The sequence below is a fragment of the Aythya marila genome (genome assembly GCF_965140915.1).
Source record: "Aythya marila genome assembly, chromosome: 10".
Lineage (NCBI taxonomy): Eukaryota > Metazoa > Chordata > Aves > Anseriformes > Anatidae > Aythya > Aythya marila.
In genome coordinates this window covers 15,286,536-15,309,217 of record NC_139051.1, presented here as the reverse complement: position 1 = coordinate 15,309,217, position 22,682 = coordinate 15,286,536, and the positions used below count along the sequence as shown (strand labels likewise).

Below are 22,682 nucleotides of genomic sequence, written 5' to 3'. Positions count from 1 at the left end.
CATGTCTCTCCGTCAAAAATCTAAGATTTTAGTTGTTCTGAAGTGCAGGAAATTTGGCCATTCCTACGTATGCCATGCTCCTCAATTCCTGTACTAGTAGCAGGAATAACCTGAGTCCACAGAGCTTTTGCAAACCATGTACCAGCCCAGGACTGCTTAGAGCTGCCCCAGGTCTATGAAGGTGACTTTTAGAGTGCTTTATATCACAACAGTAGCAGCATGTAAAGAGGCAGCATACTTAATGATGGATGGCAGTTCATTCTCCAACTGAAACGGCTCACAAATAATAAAGTTAACATTGCTGCAATGCACAATGACATTCCATATCCATTTAAAGCTAACTATGCACTAACCTATTTTGGACTGCCCCAAAAAAAGTTTAGAAGTGCCCAGAGCTGTCCACAGCAGTACTAGCATGAAACCATAATAGACTACAAAATAACTGAATATAAAAAGTCATTGTGCATCTTGTGATGTACAAAGTCTCTATTGATATAATTACCTGCTCAGTGTAGGATATGTAGAAGAACATCCATCTTTGGCAGAGTTGATCAATTCAGGAACACCAACACTGGAGATTTCTTCTATTGCTTTCAAGATGTTATCTGTGTGCTCTAGGTAGACACTAAATCCGAAACAAGCTTAGTTCACCAGTAAATATTACACAGAATAACCCAGAAAATTCTTGAACTACCTGCAACACGTGGCCTAAAACTGTCAAGCTCACTCTTATGCCACTCTTACGTAGGAAATCCAAAGCAATAGTGACTGGTAGAGGTGCCTGAGGACTAGAGGAAAAGTGTCACTCCTACGTTCAAAAAGGACCCAGGGAACTACAGGGATATGTATGTAATGTTAACCAAAGCTGGCCCCAGTACTGAGCCCTGGGGAAGACCACTTGTGACTGGCTGCCAAACGGATTTAACTCTATTCATAGCGACCCTTGGGCCCTGGCCATCCAGCCAGTTGTTTTTTACCTAGTGAACCATACAGCCCTCCAAGCCACAAGCAGCCAGTTTCTCAAGGAGAAGGCTGTGGGAAACAGTATCGACTGCTTCAGTAAAGTTCAAGTAAACAAAGTCTACAGCCTTTCCCACATCCACTAAATAGGTCATGTTCTCACAGAAGTAGATCAGGTTAGTCAGGCAGGACCTGCCTTTCATAAACCCATGCTGTCTGGCTCTGATCACCTGTTTGTCCTTCATGTGCTGTGTGAGGGCACTCAGGATGATCTGTTCCATCACCTTCCCTGGCCCCAAGGTCAGACCGACAGGCCTGCAGTTCCCCAGAGCCTCCTTGCTGTCCTTCTTGTAGACAGGCATCGTGTTTGCTAACTTCCAGTCAACTGAGACCTCCCTGGATAGCCAGGGCTGCTGATAAATCATTAGAAGTGGTTTGGTGAGCACTCCTTCAGTACTCTTGGGTGGATCCCGCATGGCCGCATAGATCTGTATGTGTTCAAGTGGCATAGTAGGTGGCAAACCATTCCCCTTGGAATAACAAGGGCTTCATTCTGCTCCCTGCCTCTGCCTCCCAGCTCAGCGGGTTGAGTACCCTGGGAACAATTAGTCTTACTAATGAAGTCTGAGTCAAAGAAGGCATTAAAGTACCTCAGCCTTTTCCTCATCTCTCATCACTTTTTCTCCCTGCATCCAATATAGGATGGAGATTCTCCTTAGCCCTTCTTGTTTATGCACTTATAAAAATATGTTTATTGTCTTTTACAGTAATGACCAAGTTAAACTCTAGTTGGGCTTTGGCTCTTCTGATTTCCTCCCTGTAATAACCTCACAACAGCTCTGTAGTCCTCCTGAGTTGCCTGTCCCTTCTTCCAGAAGTCACAAACCCTCTTTCGGTCCTTGGCAGCCTGCTCTAAGGGGTACCTGTTAGAGCAGGGGATTTGAAACAAAGGAACCTCCAAAGGTCCCTTCCAACCTTCACCATCTTTTGGTTTGGTGATTATATTTCATCTAAGACTCAGTCCTGCGCTCCTTGGCTTTAGTGAGAGCAGATTAGTGTTCACTTTTGTGAAAACAAAACAAGATATTTTAGTCCATATCCATATTTCTACTTGTATGTGCACATATCTGTGATGTGTTGATGTACACTGACAAGCTATCATCTAGCAAACACGAGGTCCAAGCATGCTTCTATGGCCAATGACTAACAGAATTCTTACCACTCATTGTATCCTTAAAGTATGAGGGTAATGACTGAGAGGAGTCATCCCTCTGCAACAACAGTAACAACTAGAAAAATTTCTATAGTGTCTCAGCATGCTTTTACAACGGCTTGAGTCTTACCAGAGCAGAGTATGCAGCGCGCTGTTGAACTGGCTGCCCTTCTCTTGGTCCCCACTGGGTTTCACCCAGGACCGGCAGAGGAACTGCTTTGCCAGCAAAGCTGTAAAAGATAAGGAATAACTTACAGAAGAAATTGTACATGCTTTGGTTCCCAAGAATCTAAAACAATTTCCTTCTTCCATAAAAAGGCCACGTGTCCATGTGTCTTGCAGAAATATTTTAAAACCGGATATTATTAGTTAAAATTTATTATTCCCTGACATGGTCAGTGGGCAGTTCTCTCAATGTGGGCCTGTTTAAAGCAGTAAAATCCCATCAAAGATGGGATTTATCACGTCTCTCAAAGATGAGAACTTACCATTCTGAGTGGCTATGGACATCTGAGAAAGGCAAATTCTAGAGGTGTCTCAGTATGACAAGGTACAGCTGAGAGAGCTGTCATACACTGAAATAAAGAATTCCAAGCGGAGAGCAAGTGTTTTTCTTGTATATTACCTGCAAGCATGCCTATGCCTTATCTGCTTGAATGCTGTCCCTCCTACAAAGTTGGTCCTAATCCCTAAGAAGGGCGGTTCTAGTGACTGAGAACATCTGTTGTATGGGGTTAATAACAGATAAGCATTCCCCTCTCCACCCTGAAGTAACAGCTCTACGTGGACAGTTCATTTTAAGGGAAGTTACATCTGATTATGTCTGTGGTTAGCTCCATCATCAACGGTTAAACTGGTATCAAAATTAAACAGCAGAAACTCTTAAAAGTTGTGAGGCTCTGATTTTAAAAACACCAACCAAAGGAGCTGGAGTCTGCCTTTCTGCACGTGACTGAGGCACAATAAAACAAACATCAAACAGCTTCTCATACATTTACTGCAGTTCCTTTTATTAGTGGCTAGGACTGCTCAGCCTGGTGAGACCACTAGGATACTGAGAGGAAAACTCTCCCCAAAAATATGCACTCCAGAGACAGAACCCAAGATTTACTGGCAAAGGACAGCATGAAAACTAATCTGGGAGAAGAGGTTCTTCACACATTACCCATTTTCTCTTTCTTCCAGCCAGCCATTGGTTTCTCAGAGATGGCAATCAGGAGCTGAGTGAGGATGAATGCACACTGGAAGCTGGGAACACTCTGCTGGAAATTCAGTAGGTACTGGAAACTCTCACTGGGGAATGACAGGAAAGAAAAAAGGTAAAGAGAGCATAAATAGGGTAATCTCCCATAAGCACATAAATAAAAAAGGTGTATTAGACCAGCTTAGATCCAAGGTCTCCATAGTCTAGCCTGGCATTTGTCTCTAGCAATACTCTCTTTGAAGGAGGGGTAGTCAACCTCTAGTAGACCAAAAGTCAATCACTGGGAAACTTTTCTCAGGCTCCAGTCACTTTAAGTTTAGCAACGTCTTTATACACTGCTTTTGCCTCATGTCCCTACAGACCTTTTAACTACCCAGAACCTGCTCATCCCTTCTGTGAATCCTGCTGATCTCCCAGTCTCAAATAGCTCGCTTACAAATGAGATGCACAGACTGATGCACATCTTACAATCCTGTAGCAACATTTTATTAGCTTTGACTGCACTATAGTTAGACTAAATGGAAAATCCCCTGTTTAAAGGTGGTATCATCTCTGGGAGAGATCCCAAACACACATTTACCCACAATGCCCACAAAAAAACAACCTGCTTGAAATTCGTCACTTTCAAAGTTTGGGAAATATTGATTCTACCTTATCAGCTCGTCAAGAAGAAGAAATTCCGTCTCTCCTGGCTTTAGCCTGTCTGCAACTACCTGGAGAGCTGACCTTAGCAAGTCAGTATTCTCCTGCTGAGAAAAACCATTCCTGAGGGCAGAAAAAAAAGTCCAGTTTATCATCAGACTAGAAAGAGGAGAAATATCAGATACAAAAGCATATCTGGGCATACACTTGCAACAAGAAAAATAAAGAAGCTGATATGCAAGAAGAGCCCAGCAATATGAAAGTTATAGGGCACACACACACAAAAACCCACAATTTTAACAGCAAGCTTAGTTCAAATACTCCATCTTTTTCCCTGCAACTGCCAGGGCAATGGAAGAGAAAAAGGAAATTAGAAAATTCTGCTAAATATTAAAGAGAATGTAACTTTTATAACTGAGCATTTAACGTTTAGGGAGTGCCAAAGTGACAGTTACTTGCGCTCTGCTACTGCCTTTTCATACTCTTTTTACAGTTACTGACGTTTTTGAAGTACAACAAAGGTAAAGTGCTTTCTATATACAGATCTAAATTAGGATTCAGATAAAAAACCTCCATGATGCTAATCAGAATTATACTAACAGATGCGGAGGCTAAATCCATGCTGCACACGCACTGAGTTTGGCATTTATGAATCCAGTTCAAGTACATGAGCAGCACAGGCTTTTCATTAATGAAACACATATTCATCCTATCCATTGACAGAAGGAAGTCTTTTATTGCTCAGGACTCAGGCGATGACAAATTAGCCTGAGACAAGGGGACTTAGGGGCAAGAAATTCCAAGATCCTTAGGCAAAATGAGAGTTGCACAGGCAGGTGTGAGAGTATGCCTCTTATGTTGGTCTTAATCCAAAACCACACGGATTAACACAATGAATGCTGACCAGTTCTATGCTTCAGACTACCCTGCATTCACTGTGAATCACCTACTGGTTTAGTTCAGGGTCGACAACAAAGGTTGACATAACTACAAAATGTTTAAATGTCTCCAGTGTGTTGTGTGCATGTGTGCAGTGTGTTGTTCTGCATGACTAACAGGCCATTTGCTGGGTACAAATACTTTAAAGGAAGGGAAGAAGAAAAGGAAGCAGCAAATACACCTTGTTTATTTATGCAATTATATACTCTTCTGCTTGAACTCACCAAGCAAATAGCAAGCGAAAAGTTAGTAGCAGCTGTTGGTAACAAGAGGACATCATCTGGTGCTCCTGGATGTTCACTCCTGGTTCGTCTACCACACCCTGATTTTGTGTAACTGCCTTTAATACAGAACAAATCATTCATTACATGCCATTCCAAGGAAAGACAACAGCACAGCAATCCATTTCCATAAATTCCATGTTTAAAATAACAAACAAACAAAACAAAACAAAAAAAACGCTCAAGACACCAAAACCACTCTCTTTTCCCCCACAAACAAAACCAAAAATACTTTGAGAGGCAACAAAACCGGATGATTTTTTTGAGTCAAAATTGCTGCCCACTGACCTGGAAGTAATTGTGCATGTTCTCCATGTGATTACACAGTGGCTTCAGTAGCTTGACTACACACTCAGCAACTTCCTTAGGGGATCTCTGACGCAGGTGGGTAAAGCCAATATCCTTATGGCTTCTTTCCTGTGGCAAACCCAAAAATTCAAAGTCACTTCATCAGTCTTACTTGAGAATAATGTTGTATGACATACTTAAGAATAACTTAAGATTACTTCAGCAGTGCAATTCCTGATGTCATATACTCTGCCAGGAAGGAGCACTGAATAAAAAAAAGGGCTTCTGCTGAACAACCAGCACCAACTCAGACAAGTGGACAACATTTGATGGAGCGAACAAAACTGATGTGACATCTAGGTCATCATGTTTTACTCAAACACTAAGAGAAGGCAGTCTGTGTACATGGGAATTAAGATAGGTAGAAAGATTAAGAACAGGAACACTGATGTAGTGAATTTCTCATAGTTTAATGCAATGGGCCACATGCATTTACTTTCTTCCTGAAGTCATCAGCCAGGAAACCAAAGAGTTACTACATTCGAGGTGCTGTTTTAAAGACTACAAATCAAACAAACAAACAAAAAAAAACTGAGTCCAACAGCTTCTATCTGCCTAACCTGAGCTACATCTTGTCCCCTTGGACAGAGAAGTGGTACAGAAATCTCTTTAAGACAAATTGTCTTTAGGACAAAGGACAAATGCTGCTGTGACACACAGTTGGGACATTTAGCTGTTAAGCGAAAATAATTCTGAAAAGCATTTATCCATTCAGGATACGCGTGGAAGTCACTGACATGCTCTGCTTGGCACAGGCGTTGCACCATTAGCTACTGCTGTACATGCCTTTAAGAAGGGCACTCTCCTTGTGGAGCCTGGAGTCAGCACATGTTCCAGCTTCCAGCACAGGTCCTCCAGGAGGAAGTGGAGTTCAGCAGGCCCCAGCTGCACAATTTCACTAGCCTGTAATTACAAGGAAGGACAGTCAATTCCTGGACTCAGGACCTAGTTGTAGGTGCCTTGAAGCTCAGCTTCACCTCCTCCATACTGACAGAGAACCAATTTATACATTAAAGTTCAAAATACCATTGACGTCCTAGGGATAGAAAGAGGCTTGAGTCCAAAGAACCACAAAAATCACCGAGCAATAGCCAAGACATAATTTGAAATACTGCAACACATGCCAGGAGATTTGTCATACAGTCTTCCAACTGCCCTGCTCTCTGTACACACAGAGATAGCTGGCCGTGGAGCAGGCCAGGCCACACTCCAGCCTACTGTGCCCCTTTCATAGCTTATTAATCCCACCGCTGTGCAACAAAATTAGACTCTAGGGGACTCAGCCTGCCTACAAAGAGCATAATAAAATTACGCATTTCTGCTTTCCATATCCATGGGAGACAGGACCCTGTTCAGGGAGGGCACATCCATGACACTAATCCCATATTTGAGCCGAGTTTCCCATCTAGAATCATAGGATATCCTGAGCTGGAAGGGACCCACAAGGAACATTGAGTCCAACTCCTGGATTGACAAAGGACTATTTACAAATCAAACCACGTACCTGAGAGCATTGTCCAAACACTTCTTGGACTCCAACAAGCTTGGTGCCATAACCACTTCCTTGGGGAGCCTGTTCCAGTGCCCAACTACCCTCTCAGTGAAGAATCTTTTCCTAATACCCAACCTGAATCTCCCCTTACACAGATTCATCTGCTGATAACTTGAGACATTTGCCTTTTGCAATGTGGACTGTAATGCCATAGGTTCTCTGCAATAGGTAGGCCACCACATCCTGCAGCTGAGCAGTGTTCAGTATTAAAGCCTCTTGCTTTCTGTTAAATGCATACGTTATGCTGTATCTTTTCCCCTTATATGCAATATTAAAATTATTATTATTTTTAAATATTGCTGCTGTACTTCATGTCTAATATAGAAGGAAAGTCCTTTTTATCTCAGTGCCCTGAGGTACTTCATTTTCTTTGCGGACAGATTCTCTCCTAGTAGCCAGCTCACAGCCCTGGATCAATCTTCTACCCATTTCAATGGATCAGAAGGAAACAAGGCCTCAGAGAGAGAGAATACATAACACAAAGTCATACCTGGATGTTTTTGTGTTGTTCCACTCACCTCTGTATGCATTTCTGTGTCCAGGATAGACTTTGTCAGCAGCCCGCAGTGGAGTACAGTGAACACTTCCAGGTCTAGTTCTCGGAAGTAGGGGCGATAACTCTGCAGCTGTGCCAGAGGGTTCCCTGCCTCTCTCTCAGCAGCAGTCTGAAAAGTAAATGGCAGAATTCAGCTTGCAACTTGTAAAACTATAAGACTTACTAGCTCAAATAACACTGTTTCTTTCACACAGTCTTCTATATTTCATGCCAGGCTGAAACAAGACTAAGAAGAATTCACAGTAGCTAATACAGAGATGAGCACACAGAATTAGAATCATTTCCATTTTGTACTGTACAAGTCACTAAAAGCTTTCTGGAAAAAAATAATATCTAGGAAACTGGAACAATCTTTGCTATTGTCTTTCCATGAATCAACAGCCATCATGAAACTCATTTTGGACTCGATAAAAGACAGTGTCCCATAAGCACCATAAAAGGGGAAGGCAAATGTTTTTGCCTTTGATAACTATCAGGATGGTAAGCCATGGGATGCTATCTTGCTTTTAATCATATCTATAAATTCGTAGAGTTTCATTCCATGCAGCCCTGTCGTGTGACCCAATGTGTGTTATATGTGGCTCACACCAGGATTTCTCTATTCTGTTGTCCTGGATAGGGCATGGCATCTTTGGGTTAGTCTGGGACCTGTACTCTGTTTAGCTAAGAAAGGTTAGTTACATTAATTCCCAAACTACCTGAGACTCCGTTTATTTGTTGTAACTTGTGACATTATTCATAGAATGGCTTGTGTTGGAAGGGACCTTAAAGATCATCTAACTCCAACCCCTCTGCAATAGGCAGAGACAACACCCACTAAATCAGGCTGACCAAGGCCCCATCCAGCTTTACCCTGAACACCTCCAGGGATGGGGCATCCACATCCTCTCTGGACAACCTGTGCCAGTGCCTCACTACCATTACAGTAAAGAATTTCCTCCTAATGTCTAACCTAAATCTATCCTCTTTTAGTTTAAGACTATTCCCTCTTATCCTATCATAATCTAATCAAGTAAGAGTCCTTCTCCATCCTTTTTATAAGACCCCTTTAAGCATTAAAAGACCACAACGAAGTCTCTCCAAAGCTTTCTCTTCTCCAGGCTAAACGTGCCCAGCCAGACATCAGAGCCCAAAACCAGGCACACTTCTCTGGCTTTGCTCCCTCAGCCAGCACAGACCTTGCATTCTCAACACGATGACAATACTTTAAGACCTTGCTTCAAAGAACTAGAAATGTAATTCAACAATTCATTAGCTGACAGGTTTGGGAACTAGCTCTTAACATGGGATGAAAATGGGTAATTTTTAATGTGCCTTATGATGAATACATTGATCAAAGAAAATACACCCCAAAGAAAATATGAAAAATCAAAGCACGTGTGACTGAAGCAGACTGGAGACAGTGGGAAATACGATCCTTACAAGGGTCTGTATTTTCCAGATTTATCTCACAATTTCTGATCAGAGTCTAGAAATAGCAGTTGCCTGATTATTTGAGTAATTCAAAACTTTTGTTTCTTTTTCTAAGTCATTTTCCTTTGTCTGCCTTTCTTGCCAGTCCCCAGGGGTATATTCCTACCTTCTCCAGCTCAGAGAGCTCATTGTCAGGCTGGTTTCCCTCAGAGCTTTCATCTGCTTGAGAACGGTCTGCAATGCTGGCTTTGCTGCCATCAGACTTTTTCTTCCTTCCTTAAAGAGAAAAGCAACTTTAAAAAAAAAAAAAGCTGCACCATGCTCAACACTGTTGAGGCTGCAAGGCAGGGAAATAGCTCAAGCTGTACTTTAATCAGCCCTAAGAAAGCATGGAATATACACAGGTTGTGTGTCATCTGCAGCCAGGATCATGGTCAGAAAGAGAGTCAAAAGCATTTGGGGCTCTCTCCCCAACCAGCTTCTCTTTTATAAAATCAAGGTAAGAAATTAAAGTAAGTCTCACTTTTTTTTACTGTACTTTAAAAATGTTATGCTGTGACTGCAAAAAAATGGTGGGTCATTATCTTAAAAAAAAAATAAAAATGCATGAACCAAAATCAGTGTTGCTGTTTCATTGAGAAAAGCAGAGGACCTGGAAGATGACAACAAGATGAACAACTCCAGAAGGGGCTTGCAGGGACACTATGCCAATAATAGAGTAACTCAATGAATTCCTTGCAATAGGCTTCACTGCTGACAAAGGTGGGGAGAATCTCAAACCTGACACACTGTGTAGCATCTCGAGAGACCAAAGGAACTACATTTCAAGTAATCCTAAACAACTTGATAGATCAAACAGACATCATCCAGGAAGTCACCAGGGCCAGGTAACATTCACACAAGCTCCAAAAGCAATTCAAGCGGAACACTTCAGAACTGCTGGCTACGGTGCCAAAGGACTGACAGCTTGCCAACAGAATTTCCATCAATGAAAAGAGATCTAAAGGGGATCTGGGGAATTCATTTCAATGAATTTTCAATAGTTATATGCTAAGCATAGCTTTCCCCCAAAAAAACAGACTATCCAGCAGCTGTATGGAGTAGGAAAAATTTTACACCTCCATCTTCACCAGGAGTTGATCAGGTAAGATTTCAAGCTAGATTGGCCATACCAGAAATTCTGTGCTTTATGCATCACACAAGTGCTATTGACTACAGTGCAACTTGCCAATCACACCCATCACATCTGCTTCCTTGTTATAAACTTGTTACCATTTTTTTTTCTCATGGCACCAACAGCGTTAACGGATGGTCCTCCCTCCGTGGCTTCAGAATCAAAAGTAGCTGGTGGTGGGACATAACCAGGGGTTGCTGAAAGAGCCAAAATGCAGAACTTTGGTTAGTTCAGCTCCTGAATGAGAAAACAGAGGCAAGATGCACGTCTAGAGGAAGCACCCCATGTTTCCCCATCCCTGTGAACAGCCCTCTGCTCTTACGCTCAGGCACATTTAGCTCCAGTCAACCTTCTTGTATTGCCACACTGCATCAGAATCACAGCTCTTTGCATTCCTCCAGAAAGGAGGATAACAAGAGCTCAGCCCTCTTTGGACCTTGGTAAATGTAAATGAAGCTGAAAAGGGCTGCTCTAGCACATCTGAGCCCTTTCCTTGCTGTCCCTGTAGTTCTCTTGGAGCAATAGAAAGGTGTTAAAGAGGCTCTTTATTTAGGATTGATGTTGATCCATTGGTTTAAAAACAAAGCTTGTAATGGATAGCTTGTGGAAGGTGATAAAGGATTCTCTATTAAGGTTATTTGATTGAGGACCTTTTCAATGCAAAAAAGAGTACAAGTAATAGGGGAAGCCCATAAACAAGGACAAACACAAACCTGGTAGACAAAGACCAAAAGTCTCCACTTACTCATTGATGGTCAATAAGGAATTCCCAGCAAAGCTTTAAGGAGAGACAGCTGGGCTTTGAAACTGATAAAATGGGATGAAAAAGAGGAATTTGAGGACTTGTGATATTCCAGGGGAGTAGGAGTGGTGGTGGAACTATGCAAACTGATAAAGGCATGTGCATGCAAGGAAAGGGGATGGGGAGGAAAGAAGAGGGGAACAGACAGAAGCAGGTATAAAAGGACTGGAAATGAGTACAACATTGCCAATCAGTACATTTGCATGACCGAGCCCTTCACCTGACCCCACAGTCTGTCCTATCTTTGTATTAAATCCTTTCTTAGCTTCATTTCAATGTAATCTCACTTCTCTTATCCTGTGAGTGTGTGCGTGCAAAGGACAAAACACAAACCACTGGCCAGACCTGTGTGAGTAAATGCTGGGCCAGCAACTAGAGTCAGACTGGGCATTTAGGAGCCCTTAGCCTTTGGTGCCAGTATCTGGAGTGAGCAAAGGTCTCAACTTCAGTAGCTGCAGGGCCAATAGCTCTTGGAAGCATCTCAACAGGTCCTGTGGACTTTGTGACCAGAGCACCAGCTACTGGGGTGACTGGTGTGAGTGGATTTGGTGCCAGCACTTGCAGCAAGTGGGTCCTCGCTGTCAGCTCCTGGTGTGGGTGGGGGTCTCAGCTACCAGCCACTGGGGCAGGAACAGCGTTTGTGTGTGCTGAGAACCAGATGTTAGAGGGCATCAGCGTGAGTGGAGCAAGTGAGGGACTGAACACCAGCAGCTGGAGCAGGACCACAGGTCACAGCCCACATGCCCGGTGCTGGCTGCTGGGAAAGAGCAGGGGCGAGCATTTGCATCTTCCCCAAAATTGGCACGCATTGGGGTGTGCGTCTGCAATTTCTCATCCAACTTCAAAGGCAGACTAGCCAGCAAGTAGGAGGCCCTGGGTCCAGGAGGGGCTATCAGCTGAGTGGATGGTCCATGCTGGGATCTGGAGGACCTACAAGTGTGAAGTGCCTGTGGGAAAAGTTTGTGTATGAGTGTGTGTGTCTGCTGGGTAGTGAGGAGCAGCAAGCTGGACTGGGTGGTTAGCAGGAGACATGTGGAGCAGTTTATAGGGCCCAAAATCTGGGCAGGAGAATTAGGCAGACAGAGGGGCTGTGCCAGTACTTGGGGATCTGCAAATGCATGCGTGCTTGTGACTCAAAAGTGTCTTAAGCAGCTGAAGAGCAGGAAGGGGACTCAGCTGTCTTTATTTATGTTTTACATGAGTCCTATGCATAGGTGCTGTCTTCAGCTGTTGTCATCTGTCAGTTTCTGTGGCTGTGCTCATTGGCCTGGGACAGAGACCACCAGGTTCCTGCACTGGCTTCCAGCTGCCAGACAGCAGGAATTCATGGGCCAAGTTAATGAAGGCAGCTGGTGCTTGTAACAGGACTCAACAGCTGGGTACAACCTGAATGTCAGAGAATCACACTGCATCTTTTGGAGAGAAACAGGCTTCCTCCTCTATACTCAGGCAGATTCCTAGGTCACTGTAATAATGCAGCATATATTACCATACAATTCCTCCTTTGATGTTTAAACCAATACCTTTCACTTCACAGCTGGTGCAGACCCAGAACATGCAAATGTTTTCATACGCACCTGCCAAGCATTTTCCTAGCACATTCTGCAGCTCTGTGATGTTCTGTATTCGAGTCAAAACCTTCCCCTTCATCTCAGCGTCCTGTTGCTGGCAGAAAGCATTTACAACCTAGAGACACAAAACAAACTCACTGTGAATTAGGGAGATTTGCATCCATTTTTACTTTTTCTTTTCTGAATAACATCCACAAGTCCCAGATAAGCACACAACAATTAGCACAAGTGGCCTGGGTGACCAAATCCAGACTGCACAAACAAAGCTCCTCAGAAGCCCATAAGAAAATGCAATCTGAAAAGCAACAGCACAGCAGCTATAGGTCAAGTTCTTAGCCAAATAAGCAGAGTTGTTACTAGAATCAGGATAAAGCATAAATCGTAATGAAGAGAAGAAAGAAGAAAGAATCATAATGAAGAGAAAGAAAGAGAAGACCTTGCTGGAGAATATTTCCAAGAGGCAAGACTCTTCCTCGGCAATTGCACCCCTGAAGTCTGGGGTTTATGTTTTTAAGTGCTACTCCTCAGTTCCACTCCAAAACATGCAGACAAGGCTCTACTCACCTCACGAAACCAGTTGAGCGCATAGAAGAGAAGCGAACACAGAAATTCCCGTTCCTGCTTGGAAAGAGAGTCTATCTTCCCTTCAACTTCCAGATCAGTCAAGTACAGAGGGCAACCTGAGACAGGGTAGGTAGAAAACACACCTTGGACTGTGTTTGCTACCTATGCTTTGCTTTTTGCGTGGACAATGACTCTTCCAAAAGCCTGTACTCTCGATTCCAGTGACTATTTGGAGTGAACACCACCAGTCACTTCCCAGAGAAAGTGATTGTCTCCCCTGCCTCCCTTCCACTTGTGGCCAACAGAGCATCTCAGCCTCCATCATAAACTACACAACTCTTCCCACAGCTGCAGGAAGGCTTTGCAGATCTGGGACAGGAACAAGTGAGCCAGAGGGGTCTGTAAGATTTACTTTCCATACCTAATAAGGCATCAATCTCCTCCAGGCTTCCATTGTTTTGCTCTCCAGTGTAGAGCCTGAGCAATCGGAAAGAGGGTGATAGACATATTGGTGACACTGCCCTGGGGAAAAGAAAACAGAGAGAGAGAAATGAAGTGAGTCCTATGTTTTATACGCCTCCGGAATGCTCACCACTTTTCTCTTGTGTCCCATGTCCTCCCCCCGCCACCTCGCCTATACCTTCTTCTATTTTGCTTCTTGAGAGTCATAGCAACACAAAGCAGAAATGCCTCATATGGTTAATAAATACATCAGTGACCATCAATTTTCTGGGAAAACTTAAGGGTAGAAAACCTGCTGTACTGAACAAAAATAGAGTCAGATTTATTTCAGGTAGAAATCAAAGTTGAATAGTTCAGGAGGAACTACAAGAATTTGTGCAAAAGACAGCTGTGAGCAGTAAAGAAACCTCCCTGAATGTTTTCTAGCATGCTACTGCTCACATTGTAAGCGAGGAAAATTAACATCTTTTTCCCCTCCATCAATGCATGTGAGGTAGCTATATTTCTTTTTATTTGGTATAAAGTAATCATGTATTTTTTAAGCGCAACTATGATCTCAACAAAATCTGACAATAAATTATGCAAGATAAAAAGCTGATTGTTAGAAAAAAAAAAAAAGCCTTTTATTATTTTTAACTTTGATGTCCCATTGTTTAATAAGATGTTTTACTTCCTGCATGCTTCTTGTTTCGTTCTCTTAGGACAAAGTCTTTGTTTCTCATACAAATTTTACTTGTGGTGGCATGTTTGTGGTTTTGCTGTGAAGCAGAAGTCCATGCTATGAAAGTGCAACTGAAGGGTGAGAACCAATTGTGTACTCTTGACACACACAAACTACTTGCTGACTCCATTTGAGACTCAACACTCAAAATATGAATTTTGCCCAAATGGATGGAGTTGCCTATCCATCTTGGCGTGGCCTTCAATATCCCAATGATGCTGGAAGGAAGAGCTACTATTCCCAGATGACAGATGGGAAACAAGCTAGATGCAACATGACTTACTCAACATCAGCTAAACAGTCTGAGCCAGAACAGACTGCCAATTCCCCAGCACGTCCTTATGCCTCTAGACCTATCTGACCCATGTCTAACAGCAAGGAAAGGAAAAGAACACTGGAAACTGGTAAATCTTCTGTCCAGCTCCTAATCAAGCACTTGGGCAGGCAGGGCTGGACACAAAATGAAAATACAATTCCTTTAAATGTAGAATGATTGCAAAGGCAAGCTCCACAGTACCTCTTACTTGGGTTATTCGTTCCATCAGTGACCCTGCCAAGCTCACTCTGTGACACCAAAGGTAAGAGGTTAATAGCAATTGCTCCCTGACTTTCATCTTCATCGAGATTATACAAGGGCTTCACTGGGAACAAGAAGGAGCTGCAAGGAAAGGCAGACAAACTCAGTTAAAAGGATCACCACGTTGACAAAGTTGTCACTGACAGGAACGTTACAAATACTTAGCCTGTGCTCAGCATACCCAGTCACTATGGGGCTGAGATCCACCACAAAGTCAGTGGGAAAGTCCTCCACCAGACTCTTCCCAAACTCCTCCTATAAAGAAAGGAAAAACCTGCTCAACAAATGGGCTCAGCAAAGAAAGCTGCGACAGCAGCAGTGGAAAATGCAGAAGACGAGGCCAAGCAAAAACACCCTGGAACAATCACAGCAGTGAACCTACTGCCTGCAAGGAGAGCCAAAGCCTAACTTCAGAGAGACAGCCAGGAGACATTACCAAGCATGCACAATCAATTTATTCCCTGCTCTTTCGACGTGGGCTCATCTACCAGCTCCCCACTGCTGCAGAGAGGCTGGAAGGGCCATGGGAAGTTCTCTGTCCTAAGAACCCAAGGTCAGGATGAAATGGCTACAAAGTGCTGGCAACATTTTATTTCACACAATGTATCCCGCAGACTTCACCTGCTTCCATGGGTAGCAACAGTTAAGGGAGAAATCCTGCAACAGGTGTGACAGAGTTTGGACAGACAATGAAAAGACCAAAAAGTGTCTGCACAAATGTTGCAAGAACTGAGTCATCACCCTTACTGGGAAAAGGGAGAAACTCCCCATCCTGTTTAGGGTGACTGTCACAGCTCACAGTCCCCTGATCATCTTCCCCTGTTCTAAATCACAGTTTTGCTTCTCCATAAGAGCAAAGATCTCTTTGTGGCACCATGAATGATCAATTCCACAACAGCTTTCATGCTCTCCTGGGCCCCAGAATGATTTCCTAGTCCCCTGGCTGGCACAGCACACATGTAAAAACATCTCCAGCAAGAAGAAAGAGCGTTGGCCTTCACAAACCTCTTCCTATTACCATAAATCTTCACCGTGGCTCCTCCAAGTTCCTAGATATCAGACAGCCTTAGCTTTTTGACTGGAAGCCAATTTCAATACAATGGTTAAGGTTCTTTCAGGTTCTACCTTTATCTATGGATTTCAAAAGCCTACTCCGAAATGTCATTTCATTTCCTTTAAAAGGCTTCCCCTCCTCCTGCTGTTACATGAAAGTTCACATAAAGGAAGCTGTTAAAGCATAACGAGGAATTTGCCACAATCAAAACAACAAAAAACAAGGAAACCACAAGAAACCAAACAAAAAAAAAAAAAAAAAAAAAAAAAAAGGAGGTGAAAAGAGGATTTAGTATCTCTTACAAGAACCTCAGGCATGCCTCAAACAAAAACAGTTCTCAGACTGGAGTGAAATCCTCAAAATGATTTTGTCCTGCTCATGTTTGAAAAACATTCTGCTTTTGAAGAATACATAAGTGATTAAATTCAAAAAACTCTGCAACATACCAGGAGCTGCAGGTCCAAATTTCCCTTCTGCTTCTCAATCAAATTGGCAAGTTCATCGTAGTAGAGTGCCAAGACTTCTGGTGTTTGCTCGCAGCAGAAGCCTACAAGGTCCAGCAATGTAGAAAGCTGAAAGGAGAGAACAGTCTTCAGAATGTTTTTTGTTTTTTTTAAAGAACAATTCAAACTTTTACCTTAACTCCTTCTTGTTCTTACATTAATTTATTCTGAGGTATATCCAAAGATTCAGCTCTAGGCTAACAGCCCATAGTGACTGGTCTACAGACATCCAGTTTTAAGAAGAAACACGGGTCTTTCCCAGAGCTGGGACTGTTCCACCATGGAATAACACAAAAGAAATTGTCCTGTTTCTTTCCTTTTTGTCTGAAATAATGTCTGGACAGAAGACTTTCACTAGGTGGCTTTAGTACTGCTGGAGTGCTTCTTAATACAGCCCTGCATTTCTCCAAAACCAATTTTAATAGATTTTTGCCTCTGTAGTTGATACACAAGCCTCCCATGCCCAGTACAGCTGACTGTCAGACACACACCCTGCTTTACCTAAGACTGTGTCTCCAGTCACACCTTCTTGCTGACCGTGTCCTCCCTCTCTCCCATACTGCCCCCGCATGCACCCATTCTTGGCACCCACCTGCCCATCACGCTCGAAGTTTGGCTCAGGTCTCTCCAATGAACCACCATCTCCTTCATTTCTGAAAGCAATCGATAACCTTGCATTTGTTGCACAACATTTAAGAGATAGCAAAATGCATCACACATGTTAACTCTCTCCAGAAAATGAAGAATTATGCATGGAAAGAAGACATGCTTTGGACATGATTAGGAAAAGACCTGCTGCTGTTTGGCACCTTTGGGACAAGACTCAACGTCTTCTTCAAGGAAATGCTTTTTCTAGCCTAAGACCTCTAGCCATCTCCTCTTCTGAAGGCCATGGAGCCTCTCCTTACACAAGCCTAATATCTGCAGCTGCACATTGTGCCAGCTACTCAAATTCCTGCTGCTTATTTGCAGAGCTCAGAAGGGTAGTTTTTTTCTCTGGTAGAGGCTTTAGAGTCTGTCTTCTTCAATCAGTTTCTTAAGAAATCAGACATGAAGCCAGTAAGGTACACAAAGACCCAATTACAAGGGTATTTCTCAAGTGGCAGCAGACAGATTTTCTCCAGGATCTTGGGTCAGAGTTGGAGAGGGAAGGAATTTCTCTGTAAGTCAAACAAACAACTACCCTGGGGATTTAATCCTTTTTCTGAGGCACAAACCATGGTCCACCTGCTGGGGTTACCTGCGTGCATTTTACCTGGCAAATTCACTGCTACTGCAGGTTTCTTGATGCACTGTTGACCCCACTCTTGTGACTTTTTGCCTGTAGTCTGTATTTTAGGATTTTCTAAGCTTGTTCTTGAAATAACCATTTCAGCATCTCCTGCTTAGACTTAAACCAGTGCCTCTAAATTAGCAAGTCTGATATCAGTGCTATGGGAGCAACCATGAAGAAGTCTGATAACTCAGGGCCCAGAGCTAAGACAGGCTTTTCTCTCCATGTAATAATCAGCAAAAGCATTCCATGAAGAGGTCATGCTTCCTAACACCACTCAAATATTTGTTTTCCAAGCCCTTTGATCTTTGTCACAGCTCTTATTGGGAGTCTCGTTTATCAAAGCTATTATAAATTATTTATATAGTACATTAGAGATTGTCACACCAATGCCCAGCACAGGAGTAATTTTTCTTCTTTCTCCTTTAGGTTTCCCTGTATTCAAACAGCGCACATTAAGCTATTCAGCCTTAGTGCCAGAGGCTGATCTGCAGTCAGTCCACCACAGCTTTTTCTTTTTTCCAAGCACTAGATCTTGCTGGTGCTAGTCAAGGCCCCCATGAGTAAGCACTAACAAGAAATTCAGGATGCCTTCAAGATTTGCAGTGGAGATTTAAGCAGGTTGTAACACCAAATGCTGCAATTTTTAGGAAAGATTTCAAAGTTATTGGATTTGACAGAGATGTGCGTGAGCTAGAAGACAATTGCTCTCCCCCACCTTCTTTGTCCCACTCCAGGCTGTCTTACCACATGTTAAGTTCACCTTTGTACATTTCTTCTCACCTTTTCAATGCCACGCTGCCTATCATAGTAACAGCACCAATAATCCCCATTTGTTTGTGGTTGGGAACAGTGCTGGAGAGCCATTTCCTGATCACCATGTGCATATCATCCTAAAAAGACAGACACAGCCTATGTCACCACAGAGGTACTTATGGGCATCATTCAGCCCTATCAGCATCTGCACCTAATGTCATCTCCAGAGGCTGCACAGAAATGGTTTACTGGGATTACAGTGTTGTAGAATGAACGTACATCCTGTAATTTCCTTTATTATGAGCACACTGGTCAAAACTCTAGGTAAGGCTGCAGAAAGGATTAAAAGTGATTTGCTTTGGCTTTGCTCTAGTTACTGTACTGAACGTGTCCAGATTTCATCTATAATTAATAGAAGAATATATATTCAAAAAGGAAAGAATAGATGGTCTTCACATACACATTGTAGCTGCATAGCTGCCCTCTGAAACACTGCCAGCTGCAGGAGGCTCAGGGATAGAGTAGTTCTTGGGGGAAGGTCCAAAGAGAGTTCAAGGAAACAGCACAGACACCTGGGACTGAGGCATTCCTCCAGCTGCCTCCCTTGTCCCCTGGGAAAGCATGCCTGCACAGCTGTAAGGGCTCCTCTGCAGCAGCAACATGACCACACAGCAGGTCTCAACACAGCATGCTCTATTTTAACAGTTGTGTCAAAGCAGCTGATCAACTGCACTTTCCCAAAAGAGGCACAAACACCTTGGAAGAATTCTGGACTACTAAGGATAGACTTAAGAAGTCTCCCGACAATGAAAGCACACAGCATCCCTGTTCTGACAAGGAGCACTCTCAGACTGGAACTGAGTATGTGAGACAACTCAGAAGCAGTTTCATAAAAGCAGCAAAGATCTCACAGGCCACCAGAAAATTTTATGCAATCAGAACAGCCCCGCTTGTCTTGATGCTTATTAACTGCCCATGCTGGTTCTGCAAAGGAGGGGTCAGGCCCATACAGAGGTGCTCAGTATGCAAAAATTATATTCTCGAGACAGAGGAGATAAAGACTTAAGGCGTAACTTATGCAAAGAACAGAATCACAGAATCACAGAATTTTCTAGGTTGGAAGAGACCTCAAGGTCATCGAGTCCAACCTCCAACCTAACGCTAACAGCCCTCCACTAAACCATATCCCTAAGCTCTACATCTAAACGTCTTTTGAAGACTTCCAAGGATGGTGACTCCACCACTTCCCTGGGCAGCCTGTTCCAATGCCTCACAACCCTTTCAGTGAAGAAGTTCTTCCTAACATCTAGCCTAAAACTCCCCTGGCTCAACTTAAACCCATTCCCCCTCGTCCTGTCACCAGGCACGTGGGAGAACAGGCCAACCCCCACCTCGCTACAGCCTCCCTTGAGGTACCTAAAAAGAGCGATAAGGTCGCCCCTGAGCCTCCTCTTCTCCAGGCTGAACAAGCCCAGCTCCCTCAGCCGCTCCTCGTAGGACTTGTTCTCCAGGCCCCTCACCAGCTTCGTCGCCCTTCTCTGCACCCGCTCAAGCACCTCGATGTCCTTCTTGTAGCGAGGGGCCCAAAACTGAACACAGTACTCGAGGTGCGGCCTCACCAGAGCTGAGTACAGGGGGACGATCACCTCCCTAGCCCTGCTGGTCACGCTGTTCCTAATACAAGCCAGGATGCCGTTGGCCTTCTTGGCCACCTGAGCACACTGCTGGCTCATATTCAGCCGACTGTCCACCATCACTCCCAGGTCCTTCTCTGCCTGGCAGCTCTCCAACCATTCCTCTCCCAGCCTGTAGCTCTGCTTGGGGTTATTGCGCCCCAGGTGCAGGACCCGGCACTTGGCCTTGTTAAACTTCATGCAGTTGACCTCAGCCCATCGGTCCAGCCTATCCAGATCCTCCTGCAGAGCTTTCCTACCCTCAAGCAGATCGACACACGCACCTAACTTGGTGTCATCTGCGAACTTACTGAGGGTGCACTCGATGCCCTCGTCCAGATCATCGATGAAGATATTAAAGAGGACCGGCCCCAGCACCGAGCCCTGGGGGACGCCACTAGTGACTGGCCTCCAACTGGACTTGGCTCCATTCACCACGACTCTTTGGGCCCGGCTATCCAGCCAGTTTCTAACCCAACGAAGCGTGCGCCAGTCCAAGCCAAGAGCAGCCAGTTTCTTGAGGAGAATGCTGTGGGAGACGGTGTCAAAAGCCTTGCTGAAGTCAAGGTAGACCACATCCACAGCCTTTCCCTCATCCACCCAGCGCGTCACTCTGTCATAGAAGGAGATCAGGTTCGTCAGGCATGACCTGCCTTTCATAAAGCCATGCTGACTGGGCCTGATCGCCTGCTTCCCCTTCAAGTGCTGCATGATGACTCTCAGGAGGATCTGCTCCATGAGCTTTCCTGGCACTGAGGTCAAACTGACAGGCCTGTAGTTTCCTGGGTCAGCCCTCCGGCCCTTCTTGTAGATGGGCGTCACGTTTGCTAGCCGCCAGTCGATTGGGACCTCCCCCGATAGCCAGGACTGTTGATAAATGATGGACAGTGGCTTGGCCAGCTCCTCTGCCAGTTCCCTCAGTACCCTTGGGTGGATCCCATCTGGCCCCATCGACTTGTGCACATCTAAGTGCCGTAGCAGGTCACCAACCAGTTCTTCATGGATAATGAGGGCCACATCCTGCTCCCCATCCCCTTCCACCAGCTCAGGGTACTGGGTATCCAGAGAACATCCGGTATTGCCGCTAAAGACTGAGGCAAAGAAGGCATTGAGCACCTCCGCCTTTTCCTCATCTCTTGTAACTAAGTTTCCCCCCGCATCCAGTAAAGGATGGAGATTCTCCTTAGTCCTCCTTTTTGTGTTGATGTATTTATAGAAACGTTTTTTGTTATCTTTAACGGCAGTAGCCAGATTGAGCTCCAGATGAGCTTTGGCCTTCCTAATTTTGTCCCTGCACAGCCTCGCTACTTCTTTAAAGTCCTCCTTAGTGGCCTGCCCACTTTTCCAAAGCTTATAAACCCTCTTTTTCCTCCTAAGATCAAGCCACAATTCTCTGTTGAGCCAGGCCGGTCTTCTTCCCCGCCAGCTCGTCTTTGGGCACGTGGGGACAGACCGTTCCTGCGCCATTAAGACTTCCCTCTTGAAGAGCGCCCAGCCTTCCTGGACCCCTCTGCCCTTCAGAACCGCCTCCCAAGGGACTCCACCAACCAGTGTCCTGAGCAGCTCAAAGTCAGCCCTCCGAAAGTCCAATACAGCGGTTTTACTGGTCCCCTTCCTGGCCTCGCCAAGAATAGTGAACTCCACCATTTCATGGTCACTCTGCCCTAGACAGCTCCCGACGATCACGTCCTCCACCAGTCCTTCTCTGTTTGTGAAGAGAAGGTCTAGCGGGGCACCTCCCCTGGTAGGCTCACTAACCAGCTGCGTCAGGAAGCTATCTTCCACGCTCTCCAGAAACCTCCTAGACTGCTTTCTCAGGGCTGTGTTGTGCTTCCAGGATATGTCAGGGAAGTTGAAGTCCCCCACGAGTACAAGAGCTGATGATTTTGCAACCTCTGTCAGCTGCCTGTAGAATTCCTCATCCGTCTCCTCATCCTGGTTCGGCGGTCTATAGCAGACCCCGACCAGGACACTAGCCTTGTTGTCCCTGCCGATCCTAACCCAAAGGGACTCGACCTTGTCATTCCCAACCTCGAGTTCTACAACCTCGAAAGACTCTCTAATATAGAGAGCCACACCACCACCCCTTCTATGCTGCCTGTCCCTTCTATAGAGCTTATAGCCAGGCATTGCAGCACTCCAGTCATGAGACTGGTCCCACCACGTCTCCGTGATGGCAACCAAGTCGTAGCCTGCCTGCCGCACGATGGCTTCCAGCTCCTCCTGTTTGTTACCCATGCTGCGTGCATTGGTGTAGATGCACTTCAGCTGGGCCATTGCCTTATCCTCCGGCCTTGCCATTGTTCCCCCTGGCACAGCCCCAACAATCCTAGCCTCAGCCCCAGTTGGCCTCAACCAGTGCCAACAAGATCAAACTGGTAGCAGAGAAATGGGGAGTCCATGGCTATGCCATCTTTTCTTGACCTTCCCTAGGCAAGATGCCT

The 22,682-nt window shown here is 44.6% G+C and overlaps 1 protein-coding gene across 1 annotated transcript in view; it reads right to left on the bottom strand.

The window, feature by feature from the left end:
• Window positions 1-22,682, bottom strand: part of FANCD2 (FA complementation group D2) — a 50,760-nt gene that overhangs the window by 8,193 nt on the left and 19,885 nt on the right. Inside the window, exons 19-36 of the mRNA XM_082768145.1 lie at window positions 18,593-18,702; window positions 17,129-17,189; window positions 16,480-16,605; window positions 15,161-15,234; window positions 14,920-15,060; window positions 13,641-13,741; window positions 13,220-13,335; window positions 12,662-12,770; window positions 10,381-10,479; window positions 9,275-9,384; window positions 7,658-7,804; window positions 6,374-6,490; window positions 5,528-5,656; window positions 5,183-5,298; window positions 4,029-4,142; window positions 3,339-3,466; window positions 2,304-2,403; window positions 503-625 (exon numbers count right to left, since the gene is read on the bottom strand). Of these exons, the coding sequence (XP_082624271.1) occupies window positions 503-625; window positions 2,304-2,403; window positions 3,339-3,466; window positions 4,029-4,142; window positions 5,183-5,298; window positions 5,528-5,656; window positions 6,374-6,490; window positions 7,658-7,804; window positions 9,275-9,384; window positions 10,381-10,479; window positions 12,662-12,770; window positions 13,220-13,335; window positions 13,641-13,741; window positions 14,920-15,060; window positions 15,161-15,234; window positions 16,480-16,605; window positions 17,129-17,189; window positions 18,593-18,702 (2,021 nt within the window). The remainder of the gene's footprint in view (window positions 1-502; window positions 626-2,303; window positions 2,404-3,338; window positions 3,467-4,028; window positions 4,143-5,182; window positions 5,299-5,527; window positions 5,657-6,373; window positions 6,491-7,657; window positions 7,805-9,274; window positions 9,385-10,380; window positions 10,480-12,661; window positions 12,771-13,219; window positions 13,336-13,640; window positions 13,742-14,919; window positions 15,061-15,160; window positions 15,235-16,479; window positions 16,606-17,128; window positions 17,190-18,592; window positions 18,703-22,682) is intronic.